A 19,349-nucleotide genomic window follows, 5' to 3' on the forward strand; every position below is an offset into this window, starting at 1 on the left:
CTGCAGAGAGATCCCAGATGATGCCTAGCTGGGGAAAAGCAGGGAGAAAACATTTGATAAAGCCAGTCCTCTACTATCCCAGGGTGGCTGCCATAGCTTGCTGTTCCTTAATACAGTGGGCAAAGTCAGGTTCAATTTATAGTGTTCACTGTAAGCTTTCCACCCACAGCTCTGCCAGTGGCCCTCAGCCCTGCCCTGCAGTCCCTCTGCTATTCCAGTGCTGGGCTCCTCAAAGAAGAGAAAACATTTCCTCCTGCTATAAACAGAGGGTACCACATGATTTAAAATACTCTCCTCTTCACTCACTGTCCCAGTAATTAGCAGTCTGTAACAACAGGAACCTACCAAGAGTTTCCATGCAGACACTCTCACTAAACAGCACAATCCAGAGATACCTGTTTTCCTTCAAGCTAGGACAGCCAGTTCACATCTATCCAAGGTGGCACTGACAGTAGAAGAATCATCCATAACTTCACTTCACTTAATGTGAAGGTATGTACCTTCTTGGGAGACCAAATGTCCACAGATGCTGTCATCAGAGACAGCTTTCTGCAGTTTGAACTCTCACCACTTTCTCCCCTTTGCTCCATCTCTCCCAATGCTTTCCTTCCCCTGTAACCCCTTCCAGCCGTCTTCCTTACTTTCTCCGTCACTCTCTTGTCCTTTGTCTTTCCATCTTGCTAATCCTCCTCCAACAGTAAAAGGGCTGAAACAACACAACCAAAAATGGCGCCGCCTTGTCCTTCACTCTCCATGCTTCCTCTGTCCCGCTCCCTGACCTTCTCTATTGTGCCAGCTCCTTAGGGACAGGGACTGATTATTATTCTATTTGTGCTGTTCTTAGCCTCTGGGCACTACCAGAAGAAATGAGAAATATTTAAAACTCACCAGCATTGCTGAAAACAGCACACCTTACAACTGACTCACTGCGATGGATTGCACAGGGCTTCGCATCTACTCTGCAAAGATGCGTCCTGCACAGCATCTTACCTAGCATGCCATGCGCTCTGTGGGTACAGTGCACTGCCACTCTGAGGAGAAAGCAAGCCAATTCCCTCTGAAGGTATCTGTTCAGTTCATAGTTTGAAACCCATAGGATTCGAGGGAAATCATTCTAAACAGCCTGAACAATGCCAAAGAAACTGAGATCTTCTCTGGTAATTTAGAACTCAATACAGAAGTAGGTACCCTGTTGCGGAAAGACTAGTCTCTTAAATCAATAGATCTCCTCCATAAAGACAGAACGTCAGGAACAAAAATAATATGTGCAGACAGTGAAAAGACTGTCTTGCCAGAACTACCCTTCTAGAAATGTGAAGTTTTTTTTTCTTTACTGGCACAAAGACGCGTGTTTGGGCACAAAGATCTGACCTTTTTGGGCATCCCAAGGAAGGGCTTGGACGTGACTCTCTTCTGACAGACAAAGCCTGTTTCCCAAGTAAGGAAGTCCGCAGAGCTGTAGCTCTCTGCCGCATTTGTGTATTTATTTGTTGTTATGGAGACTGTAGTACAGTCAGACTTACCCACAGATTTTCTGTAACACTGATGGCAAGAGAGCACAGTCCAGACTTGCCCCACGAGTGTTTTGTCTTCTGATTCCAATTAGATAGTGATGCCTAGGTCATAATTTTGAGAGAAAATCTGAAGTCCTCCTTTTTCAGGTGAATTACTAGCCCAGCTCCAGAACTGCAGGTGGTGGGGATTTGTAAGTTTCATTTGAACAAAAACAAAATTTTGCAAAAGCTGAAACAATCACAAAGGCTAAAAAAAACCATTCGAGTAAATAAGTCGCTGCTTGACTCCTCTTCAGGCCTCACTGCTGTTTCCTCTTTCTCCTTTCCATGCCCTGCTCCCTGGTGCAGACCAAGGATTTTGTTTCAGACTCTCCTTTTCTCATCTATCTACCCCTGGGCCTTGGACCTCAGAACTGCACTGCATAGGATCAATTTCCACAGCAGTCACTTGTGATGTCATGTGCAGAGAACTATGACTTCAGCTGGGGTTGAAAAAGGAGCAAGTGAACGAAGGAATCTTGAAAGGACATTTGTGGGTAAATTAAGGGAGCTTTCTTGCTCCACAAATGTTGGTATCTTTGCCTCTAAAGTGAATGTTTCCCCTTTTCAGGATAAAAGCAATACCTGGGACTTTATCACCTCAAAGCTCTATGGAGGCAAGTTTGTCTCTTCATTAGAGAAGAGGAAACTGCAGTCCCAACCAGAAGTTATAGACCTGAAGCAGGAATCATTTGGTAAAATTCTCTGTCCTATGAAACAGAGGTCAAACTAGACAACCATTAGGGTCCCATCTGGCTTTAAAATCTGAGCTAGGGCTGTTGATTAATCATGTTAACTCACGTGATTAACTCAAAATTAATTGTGATTAGTCACACTGTTCAACAATAGAATACCAATTGAAATGTATTAAATACTTTGGATGTTTTTATACATTTTCAGATATATTGGTTGAAATTACAATACAAAATACAAAGCATACAGTGCTCGCTTTATACTATTTTATTACAAATATTTGCACTGTAAACAAGGAAAAAATATGATTTTTCAGTTCACCTCATACAAGTACCTCAATGCAATTTCTGTATTGTGAATGTGCAACTTACAAATGTAGATTTATTTTTGTTCCATAACTGCACTCAAAAATGGAACCATATAAAACTTTAGAGCCTACAACTCCACTCAGCCCTATTTCTTGTTTAGCCGGTCACTAAGACAAACAGGTTTGTTTACATTTGTGGGAAATAATGCTGCCTGCTTCTTATGTACAGCATTGCCTTTGAGTAAGACCAGGCATTTACATGGCACTTTGGTAGCTGGCATTGCAAGGCACTTAAGTGGCAGATATGCTAAACATTCATAAGCCCATTCATACTTCAGACACCATTCCAGAGAATGTGCTTCCATGCTAGAATCTTGTTTAAAAAACTAATTTGTTAACTTAAATTTTAACTGAATTCCTTATGGGGCAGGGAATAGTGTCTCCTGGCCTGTTGTACCCACATTCTGCCATCTATTTCATATTATAGAATCGGGGGTGCCTTCCAAAAGCAGAGTGAGACAAGGTATGCAGCATGCTTTCAGAGGCCTTTAGAGAACAATTACAGAAGCCAAAGCAAATCAGTCTTCCCCTGGTGACATCTGACTCAGATGATGAAAATGAACATATGTCAGTCTGCGCTGCTTTGTATCGTTATCAAGCAGAACCTGTCATTAGCATGGATCCTTGTCCTCTGGAATGGTGGTTGAATGATGGACATATGACTCTTCTGTGCAGCTGGCACAACTATATTGCGACATCAGCTATGGCAGTGCTATGTGAACACCTGTTCTTATTTTCAGGTGACATTGTAAACAAAAAATGGGCAGCATTATCTCCCCTTATTTGTCTGAGTGACTGGCTGAACAAGATGTAGAGCTGAGTGGTCTTGTAGGTGCTAAAGTTTTCCATTGTTTTATTTTTGAATACAGTTATTTTTGTACATCTATATTTTCAGATCAACTTTTCTGGCAAAGAGGTTTCATTACAGCACTTGTATTAGGTGAATTGAAAAATATTTATTTTTAAAAGCACAAATATTTGCAATAAAGTGAGCACTGTACACTTTGTATTCTGTGTTGTAACTGAAATTTGAACATGTAGAAAACAGTAATACAATATTTTATAACAGTGTGATTAATCACACTTTTTTTTAAATTGGGCAATTATAATTTTTAAATTGCTTGGCAGCCTTACACTGAGCAGGCAGGTGAAAATAAGTGGGAATGGAATTCAGTTGTGCTGTCTTTCAGCTACAAGCTCAGTTCCTTAGAGCACAGTTCTCTGGCAGGTTTGTCATGCACTTAGCTCTTTACTGCCCATACCAACTGAAATTTTCAAAAGCACTCACCTACGCCCATCAAAGTAATGGCTTAACTCCCTTTAGGCAAATGCATCATTGCTTTTGAAAAGCCCACCTTTAGGTCTCTTGGCTGTCTTCATTGCTTCATCAGTTCAGTGCTTCTCAATGTGTGAGCCACATGCAGCCCATTAAGCACACAGCTCTGGCCCAAAAGGCAGAAGGGACAGTTCATGGCTGCCCTGCTACATGGCAGGCTCCAGGCTGCCACCTAGTCCTGTTCAGCAGGATTCAGGTTGCTGATTGCTGGCCAGCACCATTCAGCAGGCTCTGGGCTGCCAGCTGCCCCCTTGTAAAGGGGTCAGAGTCTAGGTTGCCAGCTATCCCCTGGCCTCATCCACGAGGCCCCAGGGTCCTGGTTAGCCCCAAGCCCTGCATGGCAGGGTCAGAATCTGGGCTGCCATTTGCCCCCCACAGCAGAGTTGAAGTCCAGGTTCCTGGCTGCCCTCCAACGAGACAAGGGCAGAGTCTGGGCTGCTGTTTGCCCTGATGTGCTGGCTGACTTCTGGCCTGTCAGAGTTGAGGTTGGCGCTGGCCCCCCCCAGCCCGGTGAAGCAGGGTCAGGAGTCCCTGTGCAGTGGGAGTCAGGATTCCTGTTGCCCACCCTGCACAGCGGTGTCCAGGTCTCTGCCACCTGCCTGGCCCCACTCTGTGGAACCACTACTGCGTGGAGGGCACTGGGCACAGGGGCTGAGGAGGAAAAGGTGAGGTTCTCAGCCTTCTGTGCAGAAAACACTTGGGGGGCTGTAGTGATGAACAGGCTGAAACCTACTGCTGTAGCATTTCAATGAGATAACAGCTACATTTTCCCCAAACCAATCTGAGCTGATCGTACCCTCTGTATTTGCTATTTAAATGTACATCAGTGAACAGATGCTGCTGCCCCTTGTATAATTCCTCTTTGGTTTGTGCCAAAAGGGACCATGCAATCACAGATTTGTGTTTAGACTGTAGTTGTAGGACATCACATCGCAGCATGGGAGTGGATAACAGTGGGATCACACTTGTCATATTCTGTTCTGCCCAGCAGAGATGAAGGAAAGTCAGAAAACAGCAGCAAATGAGGTTATGTAGAATTAGAGTGACATCAGAGGAAGGATTCAGACCTAAACGTGTAGGGGTTAGGTAAACAACCACTACTGTAAGGCTGTGTCTACACTAGCCCTCTTCTTCAAAGGGGACATGATAATCAGCCAGAGCAGGGAATACTTAGGAAGTGCTGCGATGAATATGCAGCACCTCATTAGGCTAATTCTCCCCATGGCAACTTTGAAGTTGTAAACTTCAAAGCCCCGGCATGCTGTGTAGCCACAGGCACTTTGAAGTACCTGCTCAACTTTTTGGGAGTAAGGGCACTTTGAAGTTGTGTGGCTAAACAGTGGGCTAAGCAGCATGCTGGTGCTTCAAAGTTTGCAACTTCAGAGTTGCCACAGGGAGAATTAGCCTAATGAGATGTTGCATATTCATCACAGCACTTCATTAGTATTGTCCGCTAGGGCTGATTACCAAAAGAAATGCAATTTTTGAAAAGGTAAATATGAATTTTTAAGTCTGAAGAGGAGGAGGGCTACCCAAAACATGTAGAATTAGTTTTCTAGAGATAGGGGAGATATACTCAAGTAGCAAGCTGGGGGACCCCAAACATCTTGCTTTTATAAAATTAAAGCTCCTGACAGGTAGGGCTTACCTATGAATAGAGAGAATTTGTTTAAAACGATGCAGAGAGTTATAGATGAGCAGACAAATACTCTAGCCATCTGATCTATTTACCTGTTCACTGATTTTCCCATGGAAATGGTTGAAGCTACAAGGTTGGAGACAAGATCAACTAGACTACAACCACCATAACTGAGGAATTAATCCTGCACTGGCCCCAAGGGCATGGATAACATGGGACCTAATGTCTTTCCTACTTCTTTCCATAATTTTCCCTTATAGAAAAAGCCCCTACAGTTCATAAAACATTAATGCACTAATTCAGATGGGAAAGACTGGGTCATATTCAACATTCTTTTCTCTGAAGCCACAGGAAAAATTCTGAGAATGGTATCACACAGAGCAGCAAGGGTTTTATCTCCTTACCAGTAAAAGGGGGATGATGGAAAAAGGTGTTAAGAAGGTGGAATTGTGCTTGGGAAAGCTCACACTGGACCAGTGTTCCCTGTAAATTGTGTGCTTGTACACTCAGAAGAGATTCAAACGCCACCCACCTGATTACCAGAGCACCCACAGCCAGATTGTTTCTGCTGGTGGTGCCCATAAACATTTTATTCCACACATGGATGGAAGATTAGAGGGAACATTGGACTAGGTCATAAAGCCCCACTGCCTAGCATCACTCTGCGTGGTTAGAGGAATGCTATTATGTATTCTTAGAAACCACCATGGTTTGTGTCCCTCTAAATACAAAGGCTGGTGCTAAATAGCAGAGTTTTATATCCAATCTAAGCTTTCCCTACACAATTCCACCTTAATAAATATACCATTCTTCCATCATTCCCTTTTTTAGTGTTCAGATGACAAAACTCTTGCAGGAATAAAGCAGGAGATGGGGGAAGGATATCAAACACAATATAAAACAGAGGAAAAAAAATTAAAATTACAACAGGTTATTCCCCTCTTCCTCCTGGGTGTATTAATCTCTGGAACTAAGTGACATAGGATGTCATTGAAGCCAACTGCTTCACAGAATTCAGGAAAAAAAATTAGACATTCTTATCTAAATAGAATCTTATATAGATGTCAGGGATGGTGCTTGCTCCTGCCAAGAGGGCAGGGGACGGGACTAGATGACCTCCCGAGGTCACTTCCAGTTCTAGGAGATGTGCATCTCCCATCATAAAAAAAGGGGTGAGGGGTAGCTCAGCAGTTTGAGCCTTGGCCTGCTAAACCCAGGATTGTGAGCTCAGTCCTTGAGGAGGCCATTTAGGGATTGGAGCAAATAGATTAACAACATCTAAGCGTACAAGTGACTCTCCACTGGGCATGTTATTTCTCAATTGTCTAGTGTGGTGTTTCTTGCTCTTTCCTCTGAAGCATCTGCTATTATCCCATGAGACAATTCACTGGAGTAAGATTCTAGAGTAAAATTTTCATTGAAACAATGGCTTGGTGCTAGCCAAATGTCTGCTAGCCTTTTACTCAAGCTCCTACTTGCGACACGCTGGTGGACAGTCAACTTGCTCCTTGGATGGACACTGTTGCCACTATCTCCCATCTTTCTGGTCTCTTTGCTGCTTTCCTTTCATCCCTTCCCTGTTCCCTTTTTCCATCTTACTCTTCAAGTTTTGAAAAAAATGTATGTTTTGCTTCCCTTGACGCCCATCAAAGCCAAGCGACATTTAAAACAGGTAGCTGTATGAAACCATGATCCTTATGTTCTCAGAACTGAGGAGTAAATATGCTAAGAGATGCAGCTTGCTGTCAGGCCTTCAGCCTCTAACCAGTGAGCAGAAGTGATCCTAGGAATCTTCCACAATTGTGAGATTCCCCCAAACATTGACAGAGTGGAACCCAGGTCATCCTTTGCCCTCTGCACAACAGTATTCTTCCATCTCACATACCTCCTGAATCAGACTGGGGGTTTGCTTACAAAACCGAGCCACGGTGCTAGAGCATGTGAATACCAGGCAAGAGAAATTGATTCCTCATAGGATTGTCTACCTTGAGTGAATAGTTAAAAAGCAACCTAAGGGAGAAAGTTTAGAACAGTGCTGATTCTGACCCTTGAAAGCAACACTGGCAGCACACAGCCCAGCAATACCACCCCCACTTACGAGACAGGACATAGAAACAGTTTGGTTGAGGTACTTCTGTGTCTTATTTTGTTTTTTAACAGATATTCCATGTAAAGTCCTTCCAGGACACTTTCCTTCTGATCACACAAACTCCAGAGGACTGACATCAGGTGCCCTATTACACACCACAGTAATACACAAGTGAGTTTCAAGGGACTGCGTATTTTAAAGTAAAGATTTTAACATCCATCTTACAGGTCTTCTTAGCCACTTCAACTGGTTGGGCCGATTAGGGTGACTTGAAGTATTCAGCTAAATGTCAGTTGGAGCTGCAGCTCTAAATGTAGCTAGGCCTCCAAATGTATCGTGTCAGGGAGCCACTGTCTGACAACCTAGAAATGAGACCTAGATTTCAAAGCAACTGCTCTTCACCACGATGGGACAGATGACAGCTGAGAGACAAAACCCAAGTAAAAGGATTAAGCAGGGCTGTAGTATAACTAGTCGTTACCCTGTAGTTCACGTAGACTGACACATGCAGAGGGATGATCTTTCAGTCTCTGCCCCTGACAATATTCAGACTACCTCATGCCTATGTTTCTGAAGTGAAGGAAGACCAATGGCATCTTAGGTTTTCAACCTGGTTCAGAGGGAAGAGACAGGGACAATGCCTCAAATCAATCCCTTTGCCACACATTACTATTCCCGTAAAAGTTCTAAAAGGATAAAGTGACATTTATAATTAAATCTAATGTAAGAAATGTACAATATTTACAGTCATGAACAGGCAAGACACCTGAGGAAAGTAAAGCACAGTGAAAAGGGATTTGTATGAGGAAGTTGTTGAGAACAGAGCTGGGAAAGGGAGGGCCATTCAGTACCTACAGGGAGGCCTTCTCTGTAATCTTTTCACAAGATGCTCTGATTCTCCACTATCTCAGGCCTGAGGCAAGACCAGTCAGTAGGCCCTGGCCTGTTCCAGACCAATATTTATTGCAGCTCATAAGTGAGCTTATAGCAGCCAATGGGTCTGTCTGCATTGCAACCAAGCAGATATCAGTACAGCCCAGTATTCCTAATGGGAATAAGTCAAAAACCACACTATGGGCCCTGCATATCCCATCTGAGCAAGTCTCAGCCCAGTATCCATTACAGCTTGGGAACAACCCAAACACAGCCTATCTCAGTTCAGGAATAAACTGAGACCAACTCATCTCTGGCCCCAGGATGTCATCCTCTAGGCCAGAAAAGCTGATATCCAGCAGGATTTTGCTCAGGCTGTTGTTCATGGTGTCTAGGACCAGGCCCTCCATGAGAGACTGGTTCTCAGGAAGGCCAGAAGCCGGCAGTTCTGGGGGTGACTGCTTGGTGGACTCAGGAGTGGAAGCAGGAGAACTTGTGAAGGGCCCAGAAATCATGTCATTGGCCTCTGTTTGGAGGAGCTGTTGGAGGGAGTCAAACAAAGGGTTTTTAAGGGGAGTGCTGTTGAAGCCCAGCAAGTCCGAGTTCTCTTGGAGGGGTGTGAATGGCACCTGAGGGATTCTTACAGGGCTGAAGTTCAGCTCACTGCTTTCCTTAGCAACAGGTGCAAGTCTCCAGGAGTCAGGACCCCCCATTGGTGGAGTAGCAGTTAGGACTTTGCTGGGGGTGGATGAAACTGGCAGCTTGCAGAACATCTCTTTGACTGGTGTTTTAAAGGGGCCACCCTCCTCCTGGGAACAGCCGAGCTCCAGAGACTGGGTTTCCCACATTAAGGGAAGGTCTGATGTCAGCCTGATGGGGTCAGAGCCACTGCTCTCTGGCAAAACCAGGACTGGCTCTTCTGAGCAAGGCAGCACTAAGTGCTGTTTCCTTCTGGACCTGCCCATTTCCCGCCTCTTTATAATCACTGTGTCAGTTACGCCCCGGGGTGGGGATTTCAGCATGGTGAAGTGTTTCTTCTGCTTCACACTTCGTACTGGGAGCAACAGCCCTGGCTCTTCATCAGACTGCACTGGTTCCTCCTTTATAGACAAGGCTGGAGGGAATGAGGACAGCCATTTGTCCGGACAGGAATCCTCCTTTTCCTCCTTTATGCTCAGAGCTATAGGGAAAGAGTCTAGTGCTTCACCAGGCTGGGAGTCGTTCTCCTTGACAGATTGGGTTGGGGCAAATGGGGACAGCCCCTCCTCACAGTGACTCTCCTCCTTTGCAGGCTCAGCAGGCAAGAATGAGGACGGCTCTTCAGTGGGTGGCATCGCCTATGCAGAAAGCATAGAAGCAAGTAAAGGTACATTACAGTGAGTAAGCCAGGGTCTAGAAAAAAAAATCACAGGGTAGGAAAGGCAGCAGGAAAGGGAGGGGTAGTAGGGTTTGGGTCCAAGGAAGAGTGGAGGAAGGGACAGCACACGACTGAAATGAGTGGCAATAACAGGATTGGAGTGAGGAACCAGCAAACAGGGTCATAGCGCAGCACCAATATGATGGTGTCCCTAGAGAGCAGTACTGCGGGGGGCACCGTGAGCCCAGAGAATGTTGTGGTTGGGGGGTGCAGCTGGGTGCTTCTGAGAAAGGCCAAGGTGACGCTATTCAAAATGCAAAGGGAGACCAAAATAGGTTGAGAGCCAGCTGGTTCCATTAGGAACTGAATGAAAGCTTGAAAAAGGAGAGAATCCACACCGCTCCCATGTCTGGTTCACTGTGGCTGGACACACTAAAACTACAACCAGACTAAACTGTCCAAACTGTCCCTGTCCAAACTAAAACCAGATCACCCATGACGAGACAATTAGAGCCAAACACAGTCACCTGAGGAATGGGTGATGGAAAGCACGTGCTGCCACATGCCAGCCACCTCCACTCCCCCAACTGCAAGAATAGACCTTTGACAATAGTAAGGAGGGTGGGCAAGAAACCCTTGTGGAGAGCAGGGGAGATTGGCACCACAGAAGCCCAAGGCTAGGAGAAACACTGACCTTTGGAGCAATGCGTACGCGCTTGCTACTCCGGATAGCCTCTGAGCCACTGAGGGAGGCTCCCTGGGCCATGGGCTGAGGTATCTTGAGGGAGGACTGCAGGATGAGAGGCTGGCTCACAGGGAACTGGATTGGAACCAGATAGGAGCTGACACGAGGAAGCAAAGGCTTCATCTTTCGGCCTGGAAGGGAAGAGACTGCATCAGCTAGCATCTTGCTCTAGGGAACCTCTTCGCCTCCTCTGCCATAGCCCAGGCACTAGCCAGCCAAGAGTTGGAGGGCTTGAAACATCCTCAATCGCAAATCCCAAAAAATAACCAGGGTTCACCCTTCCCAGCTTTTCTGCATAGTTATGAGGCCATGAATCCTGAGCTGAAATCTAGCAAAAACCAGGAGCTCTGGTAAACCCCGCCTCACAAAATGTCTTGGATTTGAATACTACTCCCAGCAGAGCTCAGCTTCTGCTCCCTTTGAAGGCCTGTATCAGGTCTCCCCCACCCTGAGACGTCTTCTCTCTCAGATGCAGCAGCCCTGCCCTCAGCTCCAAACCTGTCAAACAGGAGCGGCCGTGGCAAGCCTGCAAGCAGGCTAAGCTGGACAGCAATTTCCATTTCTTTTCCTACGGGCTGGAAATGGCAGTTGAGGCTCAAGTGCCCATCACCCTGGTTAGGGGACTGGCTCTCTCTCTGTCCAAGACAGATGCACACACTCACGTGCACTCTGCGGCTCAGTTTTGTTGCTGCTGTTGCCCCCTGTGTTCTTCTGGAGTTCTGGGATGTGTCGTTTTTGCTGCTATGGTCATTGTGGGATAAGAAAGAGGGGAAAAAAGAGTTAAAGAGAAGAACCCATTTCTGTTTGACTGCCTTGTTTAGGAGCATGGATCCAGAGACCTGTGCTGAGCTAGTGCCAATAGAGCAATCATTACCATTCTGAGACCTGCCATTGCATGCTCATGCCATCCCTCTGCCAGCAGCCACCCAGGCCTTGTAAAGGGTGACCTGGCACTTTGGAGCTTCTCCAGCTGTGGTTTCTGCTGCAGAAGAAATTACCTGTTGTTGATGTCCTCACTGCCTGAGGAAAGGTACAGCTTTATAGCATGTGGTATCTTTCATACAAACCATAGCGCAAAATGCTCAAGCGGATTAGCAGAAGGGAAGAGGAATTGAAGATCAAAGCAGGTGGAAGAAGGATTGGGGTTGGAAAGGAAATGGAGGCGAGTCTGGCTAGCTCTTTGCATACCTGTTATGACTACACTGTTGCGAGGTGAAGGAGGCAGCATCAACTTCTATCGTGCCAAAAGTCATGGCGCTGCCTGGTTCCAGGAGTTAAAAAGAAGTGCCCGGACATTTTGCCCTTCCTGACACTACAGTCCAGAAGGGAGAAGAGCTGCTGCCAGGGAGGGCTGTATCTGAAACTTCTGGCTGGGCTTATTCTCTGGAGATACATTTCAGGCCAATGTTCAGCTGCTGGCATCTCATTGTGCCTTTACATATGCACGTGCAGCTGTTTTATGCTTCTGCAAATGTCCACCTCTCATTATCCGGTCATAAACAGCTAGTGCATTTTCTGCAGCAGTTAGAAACTTGGCCCTCCAGCATAGCAGGTATGCCTCCTTCCCCAAGGAAGGTGTGCAAGGAGCTAATGGACTGGCAACTGCATTGACTCCTTCCCCCTCACCAAGCATCCTTTCCTTTCTTGCAATGATTGGCAAAAGGAAAAGTAGCCCAAGCCCCGAGCTAGAGGGAAAGTCTTACTGATTCAGAGTACTCAGGCGACGTTGGTGACCCCGCATCCAGTGGCTGGTGGCAGCAAGGCATTAGGAGGGAGAAAAATAAGAGGAAGTTACCAACCAAAGGGGGAAAAATATGTGACATTAACCCATGCACAAAATTCCTAAAGCAGAGCAACCAGCTATTGAATGTGCCCACCCACCAACGAGAAAACACAGGAAGAGTTGAGTCTGCCTGCTCTGACAGTCACTGCCACAAGAGAAAGTCTCCATTCCTTCCACAGAGACCCCCTTCAACCGTCACCACGTGACACAGGGCAGTTCTGTATGCATGGCTGGTTAAACACAACTAAGCATTTATAAAAGGCCCAACCCCATTCTCAGTTAAGTCAACAGGATTCTTTCCATAGTTACCATGTGCGTTTGCATCAGGCCTTTGGAAAGTGGCTGGTTGAAAGTAGGGCTGTCAAGCGATTACAAAAATTGATGCTGATTAATTGAACTGCCAAACAATAACGGAATAACATTTATTTCAATATCTGTGGATGTTTTCTACATTTTCAAATATATTGATTTAATTACAAAAAAGAATGCAAATTGTACAGTGCTCCCTTTATATTTACTCTAAAAATATTTACACCGTAAAAAAACCCAAAAGAAACAGTTGTTTTCAGTTCCCCCATGACAAGTAATGTAATGCAAACTCTATTTAAAATAGAATTTACTAATGTAGAATTATGTGCACAAAAATAACTGCATTGAAAAATAAGAAGAAGGTAAAACAATTTTAAAACCTACAACTCTTACTTCTTGTTCAGCCAACTGCTCAAACAAATTTGCATTTGCAGGCGATAATGCTGTTTCTTGTAAATAATGTCAACAGAAAGTGAGAACAGGTGTTTATCTGGCACTGTTGTAGTTGGCATCACAAAATATTTATGTGATGACAGATGTGCTAAGGATTCATGTCTCTTATTGTTTCAACCACCACTTCAGAGGACATGTGTCCATTTTGGTGACAGGTTCTGCTTGTTAATGATCCACAGCAGTGCAGACCAAAGCATGTTCATTTTTATCATCTGAGTCAGATGCCATCAATAGAAGATGGCTTTTCTTTTGATGGTGCAGGTTCTGGATTTTCCACATTGGAGTGTTGCTCTTTTAAGACTTCTGCAAGAATGATCCACAACTCCTCCCGCTAAGATTTTGGAAGGCATGTCAGATTCCTAAACCTTCGTTTGAGTGCTGTATCTATCTTTAGAAATTTCACATTGGTATCTTCTCTTTGTGTTTTGTCAAATCTGCAGTGACAGTGTTCTTCAAATGAACACTGGCTGGCTCGTTATCCAAGACTGCTATAACATGAAATGTATGGCAGAATGTGGGTAAAACAGCGGGAGACATACTTCTACCTCAACTCCCCGGCAGCTCCCCAAGGAGTTCAGTCAAAATGTAATGCATTTATTTTAACAAGCGTCATCATCTTGAAGTATGTCTTATGGAATGGTGGCCAAAGCATGAAGGGGCATAGGAATGTTTAGCATATCTAGCACATAAATGCCTTGCATTGCCAACTACAAAGGTGCCCTGTGAGCACCTGTTCTCACTGTCAGGTGAAACTGTAAATAAGCACGCAGCATTATTCCCCTATAAACGTAAACCAACTTGTTTCTCTCTGATTGACTGAACAATAAATAGGACTGAATAGACTTGTAGGCTCTACAGTTTTACTTGTTTTTGAGTGCAGTTATGTAACAAAAAACAAAACAAAAAAACCTACATTGCTAAGTTGCACTTTCACAATAAAGAATTTGGACTACAGTACTTTTTTAGGTGAATTGAAAAATACTATTTCTTTTATTATTTTAGAGTGCAAATGTTCATATTTTCATAAAATATGAAGTGATCACTGTGCAGTATTCTATGTTGTATTTGAAATAAAAAACTGATTAATTTAATTGTTTTTCAGTTAATCTCATTAATTGCAATTAATCAACAGCCCTAGCTGAAGGCTTATTCTGCCTCTTTCAGTAATCATGCTGCTACAGTGCACCTGGAAAGCCCTGTTGCAGCAAAGATGTTCCAGCCTATCCAGGCTACTTCCCCCTTCAGACAGAGAACTACTTGTATAGTTAATAGTGACTTAGTCTTCCTTCCCAAAAGCCACTCACCTTGAACACCTGGTCTAGTGTCAGATAGCGGTTTGCCTCAGGGTGGATGGTCCAGAAGGAGATTTTACCATTGGCAGATGTCTCCCGTACAAACATATCATGAAGGGATAGGTTGTGTCGAATGGAATTCTGGATGAAGAGGAAAACCCTAAGGTTGTGTCTACACTGCCACTTTCCTTTGAAGGAAGGATGGTAATTAGGGGGACTTTTTTTGGTAATTTTGAGGAGCAAAGGAACTTAGAAGTTGCCCCGGCACATCAAAGTACCAGCAGGTGCTCCGCGGCTAGACGCGTGCTGGTACTTCGAAATTTAAAACTTCGAAGTTGCTGCAGGGGGGAAATTTGCTTAATGAAGTACTGCCTATGCATGACAGCACTTAATTAATAAACTCTCAACACCCTAATTACCATCCTTCCTTTGAAGGAAGGTGGTAGGGTAGACAAGCCTTAAGGTTTTGAAAACCAAGCATATGTAGGCTCTTCAGACACTATAAAGCAGGCCAAGGAAGTTCCCGCTGGCAGACTGCGGCCTTCATGCTCACCTGGTACCCAGTTAATCCCCATCACTAACGCCCTTCAGTGCCCTCATCAAAGATAGTCCAGGTGCCAGCCCAGTGACCAATGAGTCATCTACTCTGCCTGAGGGAAGTCAAGAAAGGATGCTGGGGTGTTTGGGATGGAAAAGGGAACATCAGGAATTGAAGAGGGCCTTAGTTTGCAAACTATTTGCCATCCTGTTTCATGGGTTGCTTGTTTCTTTGGATGCAAAGGAAAAGCAGTTCTCCACTCAAGTATCCCCCTAGTGCAGTGGTTCTCATCACATCAATCATTGTGGACCATCTCTCAGGAAGGTGGAGTACAGACATAAGTAGGGGAGAGCACTCTGACATCAACTTAGCTTGTCTTTGCCAGACCCACTAAACTGACACATGCTGCGGTGAGCACAATTTAGTGGGGAGTACAGAGAAACTCTGAGACTTCAGAGGTGCTGGAACTAAGGGTACAGGGGGAGCTGCAGTACACCTTAGCCTGAAGTGGTTTCCATTATATACAATGTTTATGGTTTGTTTCAATCATTCTCAGCACCCCTACTGTGCAGATTGTTCCAGCACCCCTGCAAAACTCCTGTTGCCCACACCTAGGAGTGGGAACAGCTATCTCCCCAGCAGAACGTGTTACCTTCCAGCCTGGCTTGGCCACATATTTGAAATAAGGGAAATGGTCTTCAATCCAGGTATAGATATCCTTCAGGGTCATGCGCTTCTTTTCAGTGCTGTTGATAGCAAACTGGATCATGGCCATGTAGGAATAGGGGGGCCGTTCCGCTATGGAGTCCTGCCACAAGGAAGTGGTAGCAGTGGCAGCAATGGAGTCTTCTTCAGTCTGAAAATAAAAAGGGAGGAAACAAACGTGAAAGTTGCAGAGGTCAGAAAAATTCCTGGGAAGATCCTCTTTGCCTCAAGACCCTGCTGCACAGATAACTTGGTGGAGGCTCAGGTTACGCATATTTTGCCGTGTTGGCTCTCTTTGAGTGTTCTCACCAATATTCCCTCTATTTGTTTCCATCTGTATGGAGAATACATTTTGTTCTGTGCAACAAGGCATGCGCAAAGTACACCACCAGTAGAAACATATGCTGCCCACAGCTCTGGGTGCTCCACTAATTAGCTGGGCCCCAAGCACTGAGCTTACAGGGAACACTGGTCCTCACATGTCCTGTCTTCAGGTTCCAGAGCTTTCTTCTATTTTCTCCCAGCATCTCCCACTTTACCTTGATCCTCTCCTGCTCAGGTGTCTTGTTCTCCTTCTCCATCTCTTGTTTCACAGTGCAAGGGCCCAGTCCATCAGAGCTCATCTTCCCTAGCCATTGGATATTAGTCAGACTGTTATCCAGCCCACTGCTTGTTGCTTCACTGCTGCCTGCAGGAGAGAAACCGAGAGCCCTGCTCATTCACCTGCCGCCATTCCACATGCTTGAAGAGAGGGCGCAGGGAGGTCTCCCAAAAAGGGCTTGTGTTCCCCATCTCAGGCTACAGACACAAGATGAAGCTCCTAATTTAGAAGTGGATCAGATCAATTGTTGGGAAGGCGACAAACCTAAAAATCCCAAATTGGGTCTGAACCTTCATCTGCCCTCACCTCAGAGCGAGTGCTGAGAACAATGCTTAAAAAACATCACCAGACTTATACTACCAATGAACTAAATAGCTTTGTCCCAGCATGCAAAACCCTTTGTTCCTGTAGTTCTGATCCCTCTCACCTCCCAATCTGTCAGTATACCAAAGTCCTGACCTGTAACACATCCAACAAACTCTCAGGAAAACACCATGCCCTATGACCATTGATTTTTTTCCTTGGATTCATGATTTGAACTCCTGTCAGCATATGTAGAAGGCTAATATTTGAAACAGCTGGGCTGCCTGAAATATCCCATTTTTCACCAGTGCACTCTCCCATACCAAGCAAAGCACTAGGCTCCCATGCCTACCCACCCCACATAGCTCTCAAGAGGCCAACAGAAGCGTACAGACTACGTACTGTTCCCTTCCTGTTCTTGTCCTCCCATGGAATTGATTTGTGGAGGCCAGAGTGCTGACCTTTCTTCAGTCCCAGAGTTTTGTCCGATGTTCTCTCCACCCTGACAACCTGCTGCTCTGGCCCCCTTTGTTGCTGTGCTTGTCTCATCCTTTGATTGGAGTGCCTGCTGTGTGGCAGATGAGTCTGTGGAGCGAGAGTTGCCCCCACCACTGATAAGAATGAACTTGTTGGGACCATTGCTGCCACATTCTTTCCCCTTGGCTGTCAGAGCCTCAATGATACTCTGGATGTCAGCATCAGGGGGGATGACCACCACCTGGGTGTTAGGCATGGTAGGGTGATTAATGATCTTTATTCCAGCTGGGAATTTCTGGGTGCTACACTCCACTCTGTCCCTGGGTTTGTCCCCTGTGCTGTGCTCCTGCTTGGGGACTTCTTTACTCTGCCCATCTGGTTCATCTCTCACTGGGTTGTAGGATGTGTTGTCATCTGGGAGGGGCAATTTTCGTCTCTTGAGAATCAGGGGCCTACGAGGGCTGGTCCTCATGGCTGATCTGAACCGTCACTCTCCATTGACGACTGCACAAACAGACTCTGCAAAACATAAGAGAGAGCATGAAAGAGGAGCTGTGATCATGGAATATGTATGAAAGGAATCAATTTTCTCCATGCAAGGTACCCAGTCAGCTGCTGTATGAGGAGCTTTTCATTCCATGCAGTGGTAAACTTAAGGGTGGAAGATTCCTCACCACCTGTCTTGTGATTAGGGGACAGTCCCTATGCCCATAAGGAAGTATTACGTGCTACATCAAATGATGGGAAAGGAAGAACAGATCAGAACAGAGTATTGGAAAAACTGGCAGCATCTCCTTTCCCCATTTATTGATACACCTCTTGTGAAAACTCTGCACATATGATGAATACTGAGTAAATAATGTGCATGGTAGCTGAAGATTTCAGACAACACCCATGTAGTTAGTTATCACGTCTGCTTGAAAAACTGTAAATCTGGAGGGTTTTAACCCATGGGAGCTTGAAATGGCTGAGTTGGAAGCTGGGCATTTCCTTTCTTAGCACTGTGCAGGACTCAGTTCATCATCCTCAAACAGCAGAATAAAATTCTTCTGCTGAACTTTATGGATGGTGAATGATTTCAAATTCTATTTAAAGTGTAGAACTGTGGGGATAAATGACAAGACTAGAAAAAGGGTTGTGAATCCCTTCTTTGGTCATCCTGAAAGGAACAACAGTTGCAGATAAGGGAGTTGTGGCATGTGGAACTTTGCTCTTACACAGGAACATCAATGCTTGTATTAAGCAGATTATGTAGAACAGATTAAGCATTAACCAAAACTGAGAGGATTTCATCTAATTGGATCCAATCCAGCCTGTTAGTGACAAAAAAACAAATTGCCAGAAAGGGTCATTGGTGCTGTCATAAAAGGACAAAACACAACTAACAGAAAACTAAACTAGTCCCCCTACCTAAGTGTTAGAGGCAAGCTCAGGCCCGACTCTGCCTCTTTCTAGCAGTTAAGAGATGCTCAGAGCTCACCAACAGGTATTTTCGTCATTCTAGAGAGGTTCCCACAGCTGCCCTCCTATCACATGGAGAGCGCTGTGAGGTTCCAGCAGCGCCCACGCGTGTAGTGTCAGAATGAGTGACTCCCCCTCCCCGCAGAGCTCCGTGGGAGGGAGCCGCTCCCTAGGGTGCGTGGACACCACTGACAAAGGCCTTGCCCAGGCACCGCACTGTCACCTGCACAGCGGGGATTCTCACCGTCTCCTTTTCCTTTCCCCAGCCCGTTCATTCCCTCCTCCCCCATCCTTCTCCCAGCTGCCTGCATCCACCTGTCCCCGGCTGCTCCCCAGCCCGGCTTTACACCGTCTCCACCGGGTCCCCACCATGGTGCTCCCGCCCCCACAACCCCTCGATCCCCATTTCCTCCCTAGTGATCCCGCTAAATCCCTTCCCAGCTCCCGGGCCTCGCTCCCATCCCCCGCCCCCAGGTCCCTCCCAGCCACGCTCTCACCCCGGTGCCGGTGGGGGCAGGGGGTCGCGCGCCCCACTGCCTCCCCGCAGGGACCCGGCACCGCCGGGCTCCGCTGCTCTCGGGACACAGAGGCAGTTCGTTGCGTTTCCCGGTTTGAATTTGGCGCCTGGCAGCCCGTTGGCGTCACGTGCGAGGATGGGGCCAATGGAGACGGGGTCCGGGGGCAGAACGTTCCATCCGGCCGCGGAACTGGCCAATGAGCGGCCGCGCCCGGCGGAGCTCTTACACGGGTGAACCCGGCAGGAGCTGGGGCTGGA

At 46.0% G+C, this 19,349-nt stretch overlaps 1 protein-coding gene across 2 annotated transcripts; it reads right to left on the minus strand.

Moving 5' to 3' along the window:
• Positions 1-8,825: 8,825 nt before the first annotated feature.
• On the minus strand, positions 8,826-17,585 carry FOXM1 (forkhead box M1). Of its 2 annotated transcripts, none has more exons than XM_075002599.1 (8): positions 17,039-17,585; positions 16,272-16,420; positions 15,680-15,883; positions 14,502-14,630; positions 12,356-12,400; positions 11,315-11,393; positions 10,602-10,783; positions 8,826-9,887 (listed from the first exon to the last, which is right to left on the minus strand). In XM_075002599.1, exons 1-8 carry the CDS (start codon positions 17,583-17,585, stop codon positions 8,826-8,828), a joined length of 2,397 nt encoding a protein of 798 aa, XP_074858700.1. The 2 variants fall into 2 exon arrangements, with proteins under 2 accessions (XP_074858700.1, XP_074858710.1); XM_075002609.1 differs by having other exon boundaries at positions 8,826-9,868; positions 10,586-10,783.
• Positions 17,586-19,349: the final 1,764 nt, after the last annotated feature.

The sequence above is a fragment of the Carettochelys insculpta genome, chromosome 1 (genome assembly GCF_033958435.1).
Source record: "Carettochelys insculpta isolate YL-2023 chromosome 1, ASM3395843v1, whole genome shotgun sequence".
Classification (NCBI taxonomy): domain Eukaryota; kingdom Metazoa; phylum Chordata; order Testudines; family Carettochelyidae; genus Carettochelys; species Carettochelys insculpta.

What these genes read in the sequence shown, in the direction of transcription:
- FOXM1 (XM_075002599.1), bottom strand. Translation starts at nt 17,585, where the DNA reads ATGAGGACCAGCCCTCGTAGGCCCCTGATTCTCAAGAGACGAAAATTG. An exon ending in CACTAGACCAGGTGTTCAAG is followed by an intron (nt 12,401 to 14,501) that starts GTGAGTGGCTTT and finishes TGCTGCCACCAG; the next exon opens with CCACTGGATGCGGGGTCACC. An exon ending in AACTGAGCCGCAGAGTGCAC is followed by an intron (nt 10,784 to 11,314) that starts GTGAGTGTGTGC and finishes CTTCCCTTCCAG; the next exon opens with GCCGAAAGATGAAGCCTTTG.